The sequence below is a fragment of the Bos grunniens genome, chromosome 9 (genome assembly GCF_055505025.1).
Source record: "Bos grunniens cultivar Pamir isolate PY7600 chromosome 9, Bosgru_T2T1.0, whole genome shotgun sequence".
NCBI classification, from domain to species: domain Eukaryota; kingdom Metazoa; phylum Chordata; class Mammalia; order Artiodactyla; family Bovidae; genus Bos; species Bos grunniens.
In genome coordinates, this window is record NC_141173.1 from 10,210,623 (window position 1) to 10,229,865 (window position 19,243).

At 43.0% G+C, this 19,243-nt stretch overlaps 1 protein-coding gene across 3 annotated transcripts in view; it reads right to left on the reverse strand.

Moving 5' to 3' along the window:
- Window positions 1-19,243, reverse strand: part of COL9A1 (collagen type IX alpha 1 chain) — a 90,289-nt gene that overhangs the window by 5,420 nt on the left and 65,626 nt on the right. For all 3 annotated transcript variants that reach the window (XM_086316747.1, XM_086316746.1, XM_086316745.1), the window contains 7 exons: window positions 19,158-19,193; window positions 18,249-18,293; window positions 16,804-16,836; window positions 12,848-12,994; window positions 12,520-12,574; window positions 10,491-10,679; window positions 3,728-3,805 (listed from right to left, as the gene is read on the reverse strand). In XM_086316747.1, the coding sequence (XP_086172873.1) occupies window positions 3,728-3,805; window positions 10,491-10,679; window positions 12,520-12,574; window positions 12,848-12,994; window positions 16,804-16,836; window positions 18,249-18,293; window positions 19,158-19,193 (583 nt within the window). The remainder of the gene's footprint in view (window positions 1-3,727; window positions 3,806-10,490; window positions 10,680-12,519; window positions 12,575-12,847; window positions 12,995-16,803; window positions 16,837-18,248; window positions 18,294-19,157; window positions 19,194-19,243) is intronic.

Genomic DNA, 19,243 nt, shown 5'->3' on the forward strand with positions numbered 1-19,243 from the left:
TGAATATCGGCCTTGTCACTTACTACCCGAGAGATGTCTGTCAAGGCCCGTGACCTTTGTGAGTCTGTGTTTCCTCAAACATAAAAGGAGGAATAATAATAACTAAATTTGCAGAGTAGTTGCCAGAAGCCAGGTGCTATGCTAAGTGCTTTCCAGGTATTAACACATCCACAGATCCTCCTAAATGAGGAGGGTCTTCCCATGCCCGGGAAGCCCAGCTCCACCTCCCTCCCCTCTTACACACCTGCCCTGCCCACCTCTGGCTGTGAGACGCAAACTGGACGATCTGTGTCCATGTTTAGACGACAGGGTGCTACAGCCAATTTGACAGTCCCTGCAATTGTCATGATAAGAACCCAAGGTCTGTATTAGACGATGGACCATCACACCCTCAAGGGGCACACGATACTTCACAGTGAACACGCTGAGAGAAGGAGGGCAGACAGAGGCCGAAAACAGTCCAGAAGGAGCAGAGCCATTCTGACAACTGGCAGATAATGAAGGTATTGCATTTCTTCCAATACATCAGCTATGTTAGCACAAAGAAGAATGACCAAACGATCTTCTTTCCATTTAGAAGGACCCGAGTCCCAAATTCAACAACAGGTGGCAGAATATCCTATTCTGCCAGTTCCCTCCTTTACTTAAGATGTGTGTTATCTACAAGGCTCCAGACAAGTCCCTGAACACAGCCCTGGTGAAGGCTCCCCTGGGTCCCAAAGTCCTCCTCCTGTCAGGATTGTGAGAGACCAGAAATCACTTTCTTACCCACACTCCAAGGTCTCCCAAGGATATTTAAAGTGGCCCAGCTACTTGGTGACGTGATTTCCTGGGACCAACGCTTTGCACTTGCGGTCTGGAGTCACAGCAATTCAGCGGACGGATGGTCTGAGGTGTTAGGGGCAGTGCTGACTGACAGAAGGTCGAGAAAAAGCCACAAAGGCTGAGCCAGGGTCCAGCTCTGCACTTCAGCCACCTCGAAATGCAGCAGTGCGTTTGTCACATTAATAATAGTTCGAATAACTGGCATTTCTGGAGCATCCACTATAGCCAGAAACTGTCCTAGGCTCCTTTCATGGATTGATTGTTCTTTAATTCTCAGAATTAGACTCTCTGGGAGATGGGATTGATTACTATCCCTGTTTTTTAAGTGGGGACACCAAGGCACGGAGCCAGTCAGGAACTAGCCCAACGCCATAAAGCTTGGAAGTGACGGTCAAGGTGTAAAGCCAGATATCTGAATCACAGAGCCCACACTCCCAAGGGCCCACTCTCAGAGGACTCGATTTAGAGGCAGAATGGCCCCAACACCTCTTGCTCAGGGACTGAATGGATTTGAGAAACTGTCCCCTGAGTACGTTTAGGCAGAGACACGGGGATATGAGCCAACCCGAAACCAACGATCCAGCTGGTGCCTCAAAGCGGATGTAGACAGAGACCCGACTGCGTGCTTCGGAGAGTGAGCCTTGATTCTTAAAAGACTAATCTGTAACTCTGAGTTCACCCTAAGTAATGTCAAATATCCCCTCAATGAAAATGTACCTAAAGCACAGAAAAACACAGATGGATAGAACCAGGAAGGGAGGGGCGAGGGCTGGAAAAATGCAGCAAGGAAACAGAGGACAGGCTTCCGAGTCCTGGACAAACCTGACTTTAACAAACCAGATTTAAGCCGTAACTCCAAGACTAACATATAGTCATTTTCACAAGGAAGACCAGCTGAGGGTCACGGAGAGCTGCCGCGGATGACTTGCCCTACCTGACCACTCACCCACACACGGATGACTGGTGTCCTAGAAAGCAAACCCACGGAGCCCCTTCCAGGCCGAGCAAGGGTCCCGGGACACCATGCAAACCGCACAAATACAAGCTGGTCTCCACCTTCCTATTTTTAAACGCAAAATGGGATTTATCAACAGATTTTTTTGAAAGCAGAAGTCACCAGATACAATAATGTATTTTTGGTAAATTGTGCCAGTACTACAAGCTGCTGATCCAGGAACTGTAATTTGCCAACAAAATGGGAGAAGGAGAAATTGTCAGGATCTCTTTCAAATACACGGATAATTAGGTAAATCGTAATGATGTTGTTTTATTAGCCTTCAAACATTCTATTCCTACCACGAATAAGGGAGACGAGTCCTCAGAAAAGTCTGTTTTCCTTTTCTTTCTGCTAGACATCCGTCAATGAATCCAGACTTTCAGTTCAGTTCAGTCGCTAAGTCGTGTCCGACTCTTTGCGACCCCATGAACCGCAGCACGCCAGGCCTCCCTGTCCATCACCAACTCCTGGAGTTCACTCAGACTCACGTCCATCGAGTCAGTGATGCCATCCAGCCATCTCATCCTCTGTCATCCCCTTCTCCTCCTGCCCCCAATCCCTCCCAGCATCAGAGTCTTTTCCAATGAGTCAACTTCGCATGAGGTGGCCAAAGTAGTGGAGTTTCAGCTTTAGCATCATTCCTTCCAAAGAAATGATGCTAAAGCTGAAACTCCAGTACTTTGGCCACCTCAACTTTACTGTTTATTAAAATCTTCCCTGGGTCCCATTCAACTCCAGCCAGATTTTCTTTCCTTTTCTGATCACAAAGGCTTTCTTTTCCAATCACAAAAATTCATCAACTTGTGAAAACATCTTGACAGGCCCACCAATTACCATTTTAGAAAGGCAGCGTTTGAGCTATCTCCAAATGCATTCATATTTTTAAAAATTATTTTAAATGAGAAAGTGATCACCAGGAGTAATGAAATGGATAATTAGAAAGCAATGATGTTTGGGGGCTGCAATTATAGCCATGATTGACTACGTAAGCCTCCAGCAGAATTAGAAAACGATCATTTCTTTGCTAGATTTCCCTCAACCAAGTTTTGCAGATCCACGGCAGGAGTGTGGGCCATCCTCCTTCTGCATAAGCCCCCTCCCCTGACCAGTCTCCCCAGGGACTTCAGGGGGCCTTCCTGAGCCTTGGCCCTAAAGCGCTCACAACGTTTACTGGAGGCTCAGGCTATTCACGCTCTTCACCTGAACTGGATTTCAGGCCCCAGGAGGCCACTTCTGCACTTGGACTTGGTGGTTGCATCCCGCGGATTCACATGGGACAGCCTGGACCTCGGCCACAGAGTAGCCGGTGTGTAAGGAGAGCCGACACCCAGTGAGAGTGCCCGCTGTCACACAGACACGACTGTGTCACCTCAGTCTACCCAGCTGGGCTACATTCTTGGAGTGACTCCTGCGAGTAGGAATGCGCAGGTTTATTTATTTTGGGATATGGGTTTCTGGAGGGTCTGGGTGTTTGAAGGAAAAGCTTTCAGAATAAAATTTCAGTTATTCCCTGTGCAACATGAGTAGCTGAAAACTTGGATTCGTCTTCCTGTTGCTCTGACGTTTTAGTTAAAAAAAAAAGAAGAGGAAACTACCACTGGGCTAGAAACGGACAGGGCCCCATTCATCCAGAATTTTAGTGCATTGTGGCTGGACCTCCACAGCAATTTTTAACGTATTTACTTAAGAAAGTAACATTTCAAGGCATGTATTCTTCTCTCAAAGAATACAGACATGATTTACAGACTATTTAACTCTTCATTAAAGGTGGTCTTCAAAAATCGATGCCGGTCATTATTATCACATGATAAGCAGAGGTAATCAAAGAGCCATACTTTACAGTGTGATCCAGTTCAGACCACCTGCTCCATACCACTTCCCACCTCACCCTGCCTTCATCCTTACCTGGGAGACCCGGAGCTCCTGGCAAACCTTTGGGACCTCTTCCTGGGGGGCCACGATCCCCTCTTTCTCCTGCATCACCTGTGTGTCATAAGAAACGTTACTTTTCTGTATGTCTATAAAAATGAACATAAAGCATAAACATAAATTCAACTTAAAGCAAAGCCTACGTTCAGAAACCAAAAAGTTATGAGGTTGCCACTAACTAGGTCTTACTAAGTACATAGCGAGGCATAAATCGAGTTAATTATATTAAGATATCTAAGGGGGAAAAAAATCAAATGATCGTATCGGTAGATGCTGACAAGCCACTGATACAACATTCAATAAAGTAAGTACCAAGCTACTTCCCTAACATGATAAAGTCCATCCATCTCAATTTTGAAGCTGGCACAAAGCTTAACAAGAAACACAATAGCAGTTTCACTGAAGTCAGAACATTATTAATACAAACACGCCCACTTTATCACTATTATTATTTGGTTTGAGCCATCCCTGCTTTCAGGTGATATGACTGTTTTCTTAAACCCTAGAAAATCAACTCAAAACCTACTATAGACAATAAGAGAATTCAGCGAGGTACAAAATACATGGAAATCAATATTTGTTATATATATAAACAACAGCCAGTTATAAGATGCAGTGAACAAAAGTCTCATTTGTAATGATGACTAAATCATCAATAACTAGGAAAAGAAGTTTAATCAGAAATATGCAAATCCAATATGAGAGAAAATTGAGGGAACTTCCCTGGGGGTGTGGTCGCTAAGAACCCACCTTCCACTGCAGGAGACACGGGTTCCATCCCTAGTCCAGGAAGAGTCCACACGCGACAGAGCAACTGAGCCTGCGCGCCGCGGTTACCGAGCCCTCGCTCCAGAGCCCATGAACCGCAATGACTGAAGCCTGCCTGCCAAGCCCGTGTTCCACAACACGAGAAGCCCGTCCACCACAAGGAAGAGCGGCCCCCGCTCACCACTAAAGAAAAGCCTGTGCAAAGCGGCGAACACCCGCCGCAGACAAAGAAAGAAATAAGTACAGCGGCCCCCACTCACCACTAGAGAAAAGCCTGTGCAAAGCGGCGAACACCTGCCGCAGACAAAGAAAGAAATAAGTAATTCTTTAAAAAGAAAGAAAGAAAACTGAACAGAAGCTTAAAACAATCTAAATATCCATTAAAGAGATATATACACTATGGAACTTCCACGGAGTGGAATATTATGCATGGGTAAAGAAGAATCAGGAAGAAGGTTTGTGAAATGATGCCCAAGACATTGTTAAGTGTAAAAAGCAAGGCCCAGATGACTTACTAAAGGACAATGTGATTTGTTGCTAAAAGGACATAGGGAAAATATATATATATTCATAGATCCTTTATAGAATCGCTGGTAAGGGTATATCGAAAACTAAGAACAGCGATTCCCTAATGGAAGGATAAAGGAAACCAGGCAGATAGGAGACAGGGATGGGACAGACACTCTTCACTGAGTGTTTTTTAATACATTTAAAAACTATTGAACCATGTAAATTTAGCATCACCAAAAATAAATTAATGAAGTTTCAAAATGTAAACTGCGCTGTCACAGTGCCTAGGTTTCGTTTCTGTCTTGTTATTTATAGGGAAGGTATTTTGGATTGCAGCCAACCATGTGCATTTGCAAGACTGCTGATTGAATTCAGGAATTCAGCAGCCACACAACAAAACCTGCATTCATTATCCTGGCCCCTGCAGAGGCCAATCTTAGAAACCTGGCCTCATTAACAAAACACCCTAATACCTTAGTTAACAGGTGTTAAATGACATTGACTATGCCTAGGAGAAGACAACTTCTACTACCCATTAGCCAAGTAGTATGCTATTATTATACTATATCCTTAGAAGATGCAATGGCGTTTCACAATAAGTTCTGTATGTAATCTTTTTATCCAAATATTCGTATCAATCCATCCTCATTAAATATCGACAGGTTTGTTACAATTTAAAAAACAAAATCACGCACAGAAAGAAAACAGGAAGAATATCTGTACAACCATCTGTGCATTTGTCAAATAGTCAAAAATCTCTAATTAAGAAATGAATGTTTAGTAATCATACTTTGACTTTAGCTGCGAATGTCCTTGTGTGAACATTTATATGATGAATCAACATTTTGAAGATAATTTAAATTTTATAAATATTATGTAAGGATATACATAATATTCAAGCTCAGCTTGAACTCATATATAAACTAGCTATTTTTTACACTCATCATCAATATGATATTACTATAGTAGGAAGATATGACAATTAGCATTTTAAAAACTAACAGCTTATGCTCTCTTGTTAACTTGGCAATTTAAATGTCATTTCACTGTAATTCTCAAGGCTGGCAGTGAGAAAGTGCCACATTTTCTGAAAACATGAGATGAAGATTATAAATTAAAATGCAACTTTCACGGAGATAGTGACACTTAAGCACATTCTAGCATGAAGCCACACCAACTTCAAAATGTTTGCAAGGAATAAGACCACTGCCTCTTTAAAACAACTTATATATATATATATGTGTGTGTGTGTAAACCAAGTCATAGGAAAAAATGGATATAATGGGTGAAATGATGTGAAATTTCTGGAGAGATATGAAAACCTTAACAAAAAATCATAATTCTAGAACTGAAAAATACAAGATCTGAAAGTAAAAACTCATTGGATGGAATTGCCAGCATATTTGGACACTGCAGAATGAAGGGAACACAACGTGGTAACATTAATTAACAGCACTGTATGATATGTAGAATAACATCTTTTACAAATCAAAGAAAAGACCCTTGTCTTAGCTTCGATGCTGTTTCTGGAGGTCAGTCATGGAAAAACACGTTCTCGACAGGCCCAGGACATAGCCACACCGCAGCCTGCGGCAGCTACGCTGTGCAGGCTCTGCTACCTGCAGGGTTACTCTGCTTCAGCAAACACTGGCCACATCTTCCTCCAAGATGTAGAGAGCTGGCCTGGGAGCTAAAGCCCACCTCTGTTAGCCTGTTGTGTCAGAAAGGACATATAAAAAGCTTATAAAAGATGCTTTGGATACAGTAGGAAGGGGATAGACACTTTGAGTAGAAAAATAGCTTTTTATGTTCAGAGTGGGGGAAACTAGAGAAATTCATATTGCTCCAAAACTGCTACTGAATCCATCTATTTGGAAGCTATAATCTTTGCTCCATCCTCAATCGAGGATGAACACCGGAAAAGGTGAGGCTCAGGTGTGCCGGTGTACTTTCCCTAGCTGTCACTGACACAGAGACATGTCTGCTTGAGGTCCACTAAAAGATTTTAAAATACAAACAGCCTGTCTCAAAGGGGCTTAAAATTAACAAACCACAAACATTTATAAAGAGTATTTATGACAAGAAAGACTTATTTAATTCTAAGAAAAGTGAACCCAGGGCCAGTCAGGGGTCACCTTTCATGAAATGAGCACACAGCCCTAACACGTTTGCGTAGAAGTGTGTAAGACATGTCGGCAAAAACAAAATACTCAAACACAATGGAAGCTTTGAGTGTGGTCTGAGGCTTATTTCTACTAGCTCCTGTTAAAAATGTTCCGCTGTGTTTTTCCAAGTAACTTTTAAGGAAAAAAACAGTAATTTGATTAAGATACAGCCTGAACTGTTAAAAGCTTAGTAAAACTGGTTTATTAATAGTTAAACTTGTCTGCTTAGGAATTTCCCTGGAAAACACCCTCAAAGTGACTATGGCAAACCCAGACTCCCATCATCCATTCTCTTATTAAGGATGAAAAAAAAGGCAAAGAAACACATCTCTTCTCTGATCAGTAAAATGGTAAAGTTTCAAGTGGTGGAGTGTTTATTCTCAGGGAAAATTTGAGCTCTAAGCTTTGGGCGTTAGAACACAGCGTGTTTTCTACTAAGTAGGACTATTAATGTCTGTGGAGGACAAGAAAGATCAAGGCCAGCTACCTAGAACTGTACATCTTCAAACGTGTGTCAGCACTGAATCATATAGAAAATCTGATTATTCCTTTCTGCCCACATCCCAATCTTAACAAGTAAAACTGAGAGAAGATGCTGCTTTAATGGAACCCAATGGCAAGAAAGGCATGAAGGAGGGCAGGGAGAGAACGTTCTTTAGAAAAAAGAAAAGAACAGCCTCACTTCTAGTTTATAAGTTATGTCATGAATCCTGCAGGAAACAGGAGGAAGTGCCAAATACGATCAAACTCTGCTTGATGGATGGACTCAGTGCCAGAGACACTTCTTGGGTTTCAAATATAGAAATATAGTTTTCTTTCCTCCAAAATAAGGTTTGCTTGCTGGGGCCCATCCAGCCCCACCCAGACACAACTCTGTACTGTGACTCCCAGCTTCCCAGGAAGTTTTCAGGTCATGTCACGCGTGTTAGGAGTGCTCCTCAGTCCTGCGTGCACATTCAGATCACCTGCAGAATGTTTTTAAAGTCTGACACCAAGTAACCAGGTGGATAGTGGTAAAGAACCCGCCTGCCAATGCAGGGGATGGAGGAAACGTGAGTTCAGTCTCTGGGTAAAGAAGATCCCCTGAAGGAGAGCATAACAACCCACTCCAGGATTCTTGCCTGGAGCATCCCATGGATGGAGGAGCCTGGTGGGCTTACAGTCTGTAGTGTCACACAGAGTCAGACAAGACTGAAGTGACTTAGCACCAAGTAACCAAGCCAAGTAGATCGCAGTATCTGGGAAGGGGCTGCAGACACAGGCAGGGTTGAAGGCTCCTCGGGTAAGTTCCATGGGCAGCCCGGGCTGTCTCCCCTGGGCAGGCCGTCCTGACTCAGCAAGCACACAGATCTCTTCCTTCCTTAGACGGAAGATGGGACTTCAGGAGCCAGCTCCTACGAACTCAAGGTTAAGCTCAGCCCCCAAAATGGAGGCTTCCTTAGAGCTGAAGAAAACAGGGCTGTGATCCCCATCACCCTACAAGGCGGTCCTTCCCAGGGAAGACAGGCAACCGCCCTGCACGAGCACATCTCCGCTGGGGGCCCCTCTCCAAAGTCTCTGCCTCAGGAAGCCTGGGTGGGAGGGAGGATCTGCCTTTCGAACAAGGTCTCTGGTGATGCTGAGGCCTCGGGGACCACTCTTGTGAATCACCGCTCCTTGGTTCCCCTTAGTGACCACATGCAGGCAGAGGAGTCACCGTGGGCCGGAGCACAACAGAGACAGCTAAGCCAACAGTCTGACCACGGTATGGGCTTCCCTAGAACAGTTTACGTTTTCGGGTGAGTGCAGCGTGATCACAGGGAGTACCTCCGGTATGAATTCCTGAACAGAAGCTCAGAGTGGGACCGAGATGAATGGCTAAGGGATCCTTTCAGAGAAGAGGTCCAGCTCTCTGTAAGCTGAACTCAGAGCTCTCTGCATAGATGACTCTGTCCAGCCTCCAAAAACATGGCAACTGTGCCAAATTCACAAGAGGCCCCAATTAGAGCTCTCTTTTTTTTTTTTTAACATGCAGCTCTTCACATGCCAAAAAAAAAAAAAAATAGTGAACAACGCTGTTCCAACTGAGGGTGTTGTGAGCTAAATGCATCTCCCATTCAATTATAGATCCAGAAAGACAGCTTGCTTGACCTCTGACCATTTGCACCATATTTATCCCTAATTGGAGCATCACTGTCTAAAAAACAGAAATCCCTCTCTTGGTTTTTTTTTTTTTTTTTTTTTTTTTTTTATTGAAGGATAATTGCTTTACAGAATTTTGTTGTTTTCTGTCAAATGGAAACTTACATTACCATATGTAAAATAGATAGCTAATGACAATTTGCTGTATGGCTCAGAAACCTCTCTTGTTTTTGACACCATGTCTTTCTGAAGTTCCCAGAAAGCTGTCAGTCACTCATCGTGATACAGAAACTCCACACTTTTCATCCTTTTGGTCAATTATCCGGGGTACACTGGCCCCAAGCTGACCTACTCACCTGAACTAGCAAGCACCATCTGAGGCAGCCCATTCTTCTGCAAATTCTGCAGAATACCTAACACACTCACAATCCTATTTTCCTACAAGACACCAGTTTCAAGAGCTTAACTTGCTTTAAATAAAAGGAGAAACAAACTCTCTCACACCCTCTCAACATGTTAAATAAGGAATACAGTTGTACTTTAGAGCTGAAAAAAATGATCCATCAAAACAGATATACAATGTCACTCTTTAAAAGGAGAAGGGGGTTTCCCTGGTAGTCCAGTGGTTAAGACTCTGCGCTCCCAATGCAGGGGGCATGGGTGTGATCCCTGGTCAGGGAACTAAGACCCCATATGCATATTTTTGGCATGGCCAAAAACAAATAAATAAAAGAAGAGGGAGGCAGCTTTAACTTGTGATGAGATTTTTCTGACGTCCTGCTAACAAGCCTCATTAGTCGAAGTAATAGATACACTCCAGAGCCAGTCGCCATCTCAGAAGACCTCCACAATGATTTCAGGGTCTCAAAAAACAAACAAAAAGTCTGAACGATCCTGAAGTTTATCTTGAACTACGACCAAAGCAGCATGACTGGAAAAGATCGAGACCAAAAGTCAAGGAACCTGAATTCTGGTATTGGGTCTATTGCCATCACACACCAAGGTCAAGAAAATACCAAATGACAGCTTTTTAATCTTCACCAGCCCCACAGAACAGAACGATAATTTCACGTCACAGACACCTGGCACTTGCCAGGACAAGTGAATTCACCTAAAAAAAGAAAAAAAATGGCCAGTGTGTGTTCCTGGTTCCACATGAGTATAAAAGGCCTTACCTTTAGGGCCCCTCACACCGAGAGCACCAGGGGGACCCTTCATGCCCGGGAGGCCGCGGAGTCCCATCTGGCCCGGAAAGCCATTCTCTCCAGGGGGACCCGGGGGGCCAGGGGGTCCAGGCAGTCCAGGGAGGCCCGAGGCTCCGGAGTCCGGACGCTTCAGACTCGCAGCCATCTGAGCAAAGTGCTCTACAAGGCAGTAAACAAAACCACCCAGGGAAGTCAGAAACATGAAGGCGATTCAAGGGAAACGCGAACTATTTCAGGTGCCTTTTTTCTAAATGCGTCACCAGAGCTTCAGAACTGGGGGTGAGGGATGAATAAAGCTTGGTTGGTTTTCCCCCAGGGTTTCTGCCCCGAGGTATCGCTGATGCCGCTGTGTTCAGCCCTCTGCGGGGAGAGCTGGTCCTGCTGCCTTGAGGCAGGGGAGAGGATAGAGGGATAGAGAACCTTAATCTTCAGGACCCAGCGTGTCCAAAAGGATAAGTTTGTCACCTGAACCTGGCTGGTTATCTGAAAACCCAGGATGGGAAGGAAGTGAGCTGCTCAACACAGCTGGAAGCAGACATCTTAAAGCTGTGTCAAAGCCAAGGACATTGTCCAGAATTAGTACTAAGACACCGTTTGAGACCTGGGCTCATGTGCTTAGCTTGAACATACTACTTTATGTGAAATATCCTGAGGATCCATGACTTGCTAATAATTCTCCTCAAGTTTTTTTCATGCCTGGAAGATACACCAGACGTTAATGAGAGCCTGCTTCTTGGGAATGGTCACAATCTGTCTTTAAAAATTTATAACTGTGTAGGTGTTTTCAGGAACCATTAAATAGATCAAGAATCATCTACTAAAACCAGAGAATAAGAACATTTTCCCATTAAAATACTCTAAGGGAAATATTCTAGTGTAATGTTTTTTAAAGCTTTGGGTGTGAAGGAGAAAATGAATTCGAAACATATTTCTCACCAAAATTTCTAAATTGGTCATATATGAATACCCTAGGTGGGCCTTATTTAAGTGAGGGTTAGCATAAAGTCATACTTTTCTCAACATGAAATGCTTAAAATGGAAATATCCTTTCAAAATAAGATGTCTTCAATATTGGTTTCCAAATATAGAGGTGACAATTTCATCCTGCAAAATTCTATGCATCTACTTGACAAGCTAGACTATCTCATGAACACATAAAAGGTAAGTGTTTCTTCATGACAGAATTAGTTCCAACTAGAATCAGACATCGAGAAGGCAATGGCACCCCACTCCAGTACTCTTGCCTGGAAAATCCCATGGATGGAGGAGCCTGGTAGGCTGCAGTCCATGGGGTCGCTAAGAGTCAGGCAGGACTGAGCGACTTCACTTTCACTTTTCACTTTCATGCATTGGAGAAGGAAATGGCAGCCCACTCCAGTGTTCTTGCCTGGAGAATCCCAGGGACGGCAGAGCCTGGTGGGTTGCCGTCTATGGGGTCGCACAGAGTCGGACACGACTGAAGCGACTTAGCAGCAGCAGCAGCAGCAGAATCAGACAATAAATAGGAATTGCCATAACTACAGATGAATTTAGATAAAGGTTAAGAAATGTGAAAATATATATCACCATTTTGGCAAAATTCCAGTTATAGATTTTCTACCTATGTGGTGCATGAATGGAAATAATGGCCTTAAGCTTCTTAAGGGCAGAAGTCTACTGATCATTTCTCATATAATCTGCAGAGAGAGCCTAGGTCAATGCCAGGGACACACCAAGGGGTAGGACATTTAGAAGGGAAAGAGCCTGAGAATTTGTTTTCCAAAGGAGGGGGAAAAGTGTGTGTGTGTGTGTGTGTGTGTGTGTGTGTGTGCACGCACCTGTGTGTGTGTGTGTGTGTGCGCACACGCCTGTGTGTAGGCTGACCCAGAAATGTACTACTTTTCCTTGAGGCTATAAGCAAATGGCAACAAACTGTACAGAACAGAAGTGAAATTAATACTATTGAAAATCCCCCACCTTTTAAAGCCTACAAAAAGTCAAGCCATGACGATTTATTTACCTTGTATGACTCTCATGCAAACCTGCTTGATGTGCTGATCAGTCGGTGCTCTGCCCTGGGACAGAAAAGACAAAAGCCAGTTTGTCCACTAGCGAAGCCTACAAAGGGGGCATTGTTGAATGGAAAACCAACAGGCTGGGCAAGGGACCAGTGGCTGGATTTACAGGAGAACTGGCCCCACGCTCGCTGCGGAGCTGAGGTCGGGTGCCTCCCACCCCCACCTCAGCCCTCCCCCAGCCCCCCTCCAGCCCCCCTCCAGCCCCCAGCTCCCAGCCCCGCCAAGGGGCGGCACCTCAAGGGGAAAACCGCGGAGCCGGCCCGCACTCACCGGGGGGCCCTGGATCCCGGGCAGGCCGGTGGCGCCCTGCTCCCCCTGCACGCCGCGCGGGCCGGGCGGGCCTCGGGGTCCTTCCTCTCCAGGAAGCCCCCGGCTGCCTTCGGGTCCCCTCACGCCAGGCTCCCCAGGGTTCCCCGCCTGGAACACAGGACGCACGTTAAGTCCAGCTTGAACACAAGGAGGGCGCCTGCTTCAGATTGAAATAAGCACTGACATGAAACTGTAGGTTCACCGACACTGCCTCCCAAGTTAAAAATCTAAGCACCAGTAGGTGTTGCCTCAGAGGTTACAAAGCCTCAAGGTGAAAATCCGTCATGCCACACAATTAACTCTCCAGTCTCTCAGAATTCCAATTCAAGTAAACATTTTAAAGATCTTTCTTTGGGGCCTAGATATTATTTCTAAAGTTTAAAATCACGTTCTTCATACTTTAAGCCATTTCTAAGAGCAAGTTTGTTTTTAATTAAATGTGTTAACTCTTTGGGGCCACAGAAAGACTACTGAGTTCATAAGACATGTTACACTGTGTATCACCAATACGAAAGCATAAAATAAAGATATTTCCAAGAACGTAAGTTATTTAGCCTTTATAACATTCTTTGGAGAATCCGAGGAAGCCAGATGTATCCAGGAATTATAAAACACTAACGTGAATTAAATCAACACATTTAAAATGCTGCATTTAAAATACCAGAACAAAAAGAGTGAGTCCGTAATTTATCTAAGGATACAGGAAGTTAAAAATCTAAATATTAAAAGATGTTTAAACCACTACAATATTGTAAAATAATTAGCCTCCAATTAAAATGAATAAATTTATTAAAAAAATAAAACTTATCAAAAAATAAAGATGCTTAAAAAAACAAATCAATTATTTCCTTAAAATGAAACCATATACCAGTTAAATTTTTCATCTGAAAGCAGACCACCAAAAGCATCTTTACAGTCCTCATCTACAAAAACTGTTTTAAAGAGAAACTAATTTTTTGTTAAGCTACCTCCAGTGGAATTTGTGGCATAGCAGCTACAGTGACTGCTGTTTACAGAATAAAAATGAGAAGATAAAAGTGAAAGAGCGTGGGGGAATGCCACTGCTCTAGATCTGATATTCATAAAGCTGCTCCGTCCAGCTTCCTTTTCATACCAACGTTTCTCTAAGAAAAGTCAACTCATTCAAACGTTCAGATGTTTTAAACTGAAGGAAAAATGGTAATGAAGCGATGCTTCCACCAGACACATCTTAAGAAAGCTCAGGGAGTATGCTTTTTCCAATCTCTTTGTACAAAAAAAAAAAATGGTATTCATCTAAGCCAACTTGTCAAAATTGCTTCTTGAAGAAATTATGGCTTAAAAAGATTTCCTGAGAGTCAGGTTCAAGGGAGACAGCTAAGGATGTGCTGTGGAACTAAAGCTGGGTATTGTCAGGTCACTAGAATGCAAGGTATAGCAACTTCTAAAAAAGTCCAGTGTGTGTGTGCTCAGTCGTGTCCAACTTTTTGTGACCCTTTGGACTATAGCTTGCCAGATCCCTGTCTATGGAATTTTCCAGGCAAGAATACTGGAGTGGGTTGCCATCCCCACTCCAGGGGCTCTTCCCAACCCAGGGATTGGACCCGCATCTCTTACATTCCTGCATTGCAGGCGGGTTCTTTACTAGTGCCACCTGGGAAGCCCAGACTGCTGCTGCTGCTAAGTCACTTCAGTCGTGTCCGACTCTGTGCGACCCCATAGACGGCAGCCCGCCAGGTTCCCCCGCCCGTGGGATTCTCCAGACAAGAACACTGGAGTGGGCTGCCATTTCCTTCTCCAGTGCATGAAAGTGAAAAGTGAAAGTGAAGCCACTCAGTCATGTCTGACTCTAAGTGACCCCACGGACTGCAGCCTACCAGGCTCCTCCCATGGGATTTTCCAGGCAAGAGTACTGGAGTGGGTTGCCACTGCCTTCTCCAGGGAATCCCAGACGCTACATTTTAATTTCATCAGTATTCCTTGGGTAGTGACAGAAAAGATGGGGTGGGAAGGGAGGTGATCAATCAAGAGCTAATTCCTAGTATTGCATCCAAATTTATGATTCGGAAGAATGGCACTGAAACATGTATAATATCATATATGAAACAAATCGCCAGTCCAGGTTCAGTGCATGATACTGGATGCTTGGGGCTGGTGCACTGAGACGACCCAGAGGGATGGTACAGAGAGGGAGGCGGGAGGGGGGTTCAGGATAGGGAATACGTGTATACCCGTGGCAGATTCACGTTGATGTATGGCAAAACCAATACAATAGTGTAAAGCAATTAGCCTCCAATTAAAATAAATAAATTTATATTAAAAAATAAAAATAAAAGGAAAATAAATAAATGAAATTAACTCACTTTGACACCTGCATTGTTCATCCACCTTTCTCTTTTATAACTTGACTTCTTGCCTTTGAACATTACTGACTATTTCTAGACAGTGAGGTAGGATTTCCATTATCAGATTCAATCCAGGCTTACCCTTTACAGTGTTTCTCAATCCTAAACCATTTCTGTCGAAGATTCTAAGGCATAGAGGTCGTATGTACACAGGTGTGTGCATTTGTGTGTGTGTGTTAGTCATTCAGTCATGTCCAACTCTTTGAAACCCCATGAACTGTAGCCCACCAGGCTCCTCTGTCCATGGAATTCTCCAGGCAAGAATACTGGAGTGGGTAGCCATTCCCTTCTCCAGGGGATCTTCCTGATTCAGGGATCGAAGCCAGGTCTCTTGTATTGCAGGAGGATTCTTTACCATCTGAACCACCAGGGAAGTCCAGTATGCACACAGGAAAGATAATATAAAACTTTCCATATCAAGGCTGTGTGAAGAGCTCTTGGCGGGACACTGTAACGAAGGCTGGGTGTGTCCTCCCAGAGAAGGCTGGGAGAGGATTGGGCTAAATGCTTAGGTAGGAGGTGCTGATCTACGGAAAGAGAAAGAGTGCCCCAAAATAGGAGAATAGCACATGTCATTAAACAGCATATGCCAAGTAAAAAGAACCACAAACAGATGACATCCAGAGAGGTCAGAGATGAGGCTGGTGAGGCTGCAACTGCTTCATTGAAGGCTTTGTATTCTTTTCCAAGAGTCTGATTTTATTCTACAAATGCTATTCTTGAAGGGTTTTAAGCACAAGAGGGATAGATATGTAAGCTTTATCTTTTAATCTAGATGTCACTTGACATCTGTTGGACAGAGAGGAGTGGCAGGGAGTCCAGACAAAGGAAGGTCTTGGGGATTAATGGAAGTTCCTGATAGATGCCCTTGACACTGAAGTCTGAGCTTCATCCTTTCTCCTTGTAATATCTTAAATTTGGTATTGTATTAGGGTGTATATTCCTTTCAAAGTAGCAAGAGATTCTAGGTTTGCTACTAATTGATTATATAATTCTGAATACATCTAATCTCTTTGCACATCAGATTAGTTTCTGAAAAGTGATAAACTGAAGGAGATGATCATTTTCTAGCCCTAATAATTATCCATATTTTCTTGTGTACCATGCCTATATCTTACTTCTCCAACTAGAACACACAGGATATTATGAAAATTACTGAAATATTTGCAATGATACGACTGACAATGAAATTCAGTTATGTTCTTGTCACTGCAAAGCACAGGTCAGTTCTTGTAAAACAATTCATTTGTGGAAGAAATTACAATATATACTCAGTGAGCCATTTATAATATGAAAAAAAAAAAAAACTTCCTTTAGAGTGGTTAGGTCGAAAGGCAGATCCATTTACACTGTTATGAGTTTTTTCTCCTTTGAACTAATTCACTACTTAAAGCATAAATTCAGACATTAACTTCCTTAAAGGTGAGTCCTTTTAGAATTGAATTTTACAGAATGATTTCATAAAGCAAAGCATTCTGTTTTATGGCTTTATTGATATTTTATTTTTATACCATTACTATTCATTATACTTACAGATCCCTTTGGGCCAGGTAATCCTATATCTCCCTAAATCAATAAAATGAAATCATATTAGAACAATGTATTCACATTTGATAGTTTACTAAAAAACACTGAAAAGTTTATCATGCTGCCAAAGTCAATAGAAAGCCATGAACAGAAGAACCCTGACACTGCAGGAAAAAAATATGAGTCAAAATTTGGATTCTGGTCCCAGTTCTGCTATTTAACTTTATGACCCTGTGTAAACTCTGTAAACCTCCAACCTTTGGCTAACTCGTGTGTTAAATAGTAGGGTTGAATCAGGGCTCTCTAAGGTTCCATCCAGATCTAAAACGCTAAATGTCGAGAATTAAAACATGTAAGTCAAAAGATATTAAACTAGCATGCTGTTATAAAACATAATAGACATCTAAATCAGATGACTTCATTTTTGAAATTCTAGCAGTGTTCTTAAAAATCCCTCAAATCAAATATGCATGCTTTAAAAAAAAAAAAAAAAACTTGCATATCTCCTACCACTAGCTCTAGGTATGAATTCAGCTCATGTTAGCACACTGGTGCATGTTCATTACAAAACAGGATGATTTTTAAACATTCTCTTAGCTTATAAAATGAACAGTTTCAACAGAATATAAAATTGAAATCATCCTTTTCTAGTTTATCTAATTAGGAAGCTAATTAGATAATTAGATAAACTAGTTATCTAAAGCTTCTAGTTAGGAAGCTTTGTCTAATTCAGATGTTACATTTATATTAACTCTAAATCCTAAAAAACCTGAATAAAATATTATTCAGCATTTTCCCCTGAACTAAAAACCCTCTGAAACTATTTTCTGAGAACGCTGTCAGTCCCACAGCAAAGGACTAAGTGTAAGTTTCCACACTAGGTAGGTCCTGTTTGATTACATTGTAACCGGAAGGAAGAGCAGGCAGATAGAAGTGCTGTAGGCAGTGATGACTTGTTCTCCTTCTCCCCGCCTTCCTAGAGGTTCAGCAGAAGCCTCCTCTGGAGTTGGTTTTAGACTCCAAAAGACCGTGCAAAACACCCACAGTCAAGCTTGTGACCACAGCTTTCTATCTACAATAAACTATTAATATAAACCACAATAAAGCTTTAGCTTTGTTTCCATGATAGGCACTATTCATAGACTTTCTGCAGTCATATAAGAATCACCTGGAGTTTCTAGATGGAAAAAAATGAGCAAACGTGCCCTCTAAAGGGAACTCTTGGTCCTCCCAGTGCTTTAGGCCAGGTCTACCCACGCCAGGGTATTTCCCCTGCATTTTACTTGACCTTGGCTCGGTTCTGGGGGGTGGTTTGCAAGTTTATGTAAGAAACATCTTAGCCCTGAAAGAAGTCTGCAAGGATAGCAGGGCCGGAGAAAAGAAGGAGGAAATATATCTGATTCAGTTCAAAATCAATGAGGCTCCACCAATATCCAGGGAAAATGTCTTACGAGTTCACCCCTTTCTCCAGCTTCACCCTCTTCACCAGAGGCGCCCTAAAAATTAAAAGTCACATTTTAAAAGTTCTTAGTCCCTTGGTTCAAATTTACCCAGTCAACACTAATAATAAGTCAGAAGTTCCCACAGTGCTCCCAAGGTCACACAGAAATATGACGTGTCCTTAATGGTTTTCCAATCTAGCTGTCAGGGGCTAGTCCAACCCAGGACACAGATCAGAGAAAAGCCAGAAGGTGAAGTTGAGTTTCAGCTAAAGGTAAGGATGAATGACTGTGTCAGCAATTGGATAATTAGGAAAGACTTAAAAAGGGCTCTTATAAGTGGGGGGGGAAAAAAAACCTCAGGACAAAAACTAACTCTAATTCATATGCATTGTATTTGCTAAGTTCTTAGTGAAGAAAAACCAAAACACTGTGATGAGGCTATGGAGGCTCCATCAGACTGGAGTAAACCCATCTGGTGAACTAGAGAGAGGGCCACTCTTTTCAAAGGAAGGACAGAGTGTATTCTGGAAGGCAGAGCCACCGTTAGCTTGGATTTTTAAAACAGTAGATAAGGTTACAAACCTAATTAGACCCTGGGTCTCACCCACTATACAGGGTGCTCAAGGCTGGTGCACTGGGACCACCCTGAGGGATGGGATGATGAGGGAGGTGGGGGGGGGTTCAGGATGGAGGACACATGTACACCCATGGCTGATTCATGTCAGTGTATGGCAAAGACCACTACAGTATTGTAATCAGCCTCCAATTAAATAAATAATTTTAAATAAATAAATAAATAAAGCCCTTGGAGCCTCCACATTCTACCCACACCAGCCGATCAGCCCGTGCCCCCTGCTGGTGAAACACATTAGCACACGTTAAACACACATTTCACAGGATTCCAATGCCCGGACCTACCTGTTCACCCTTTGGACCAGGTTCACCAACTACACCCTGCAATGAATAAAACATGCTTTTTCAGTATTTTGAGGTTTTTAACTATA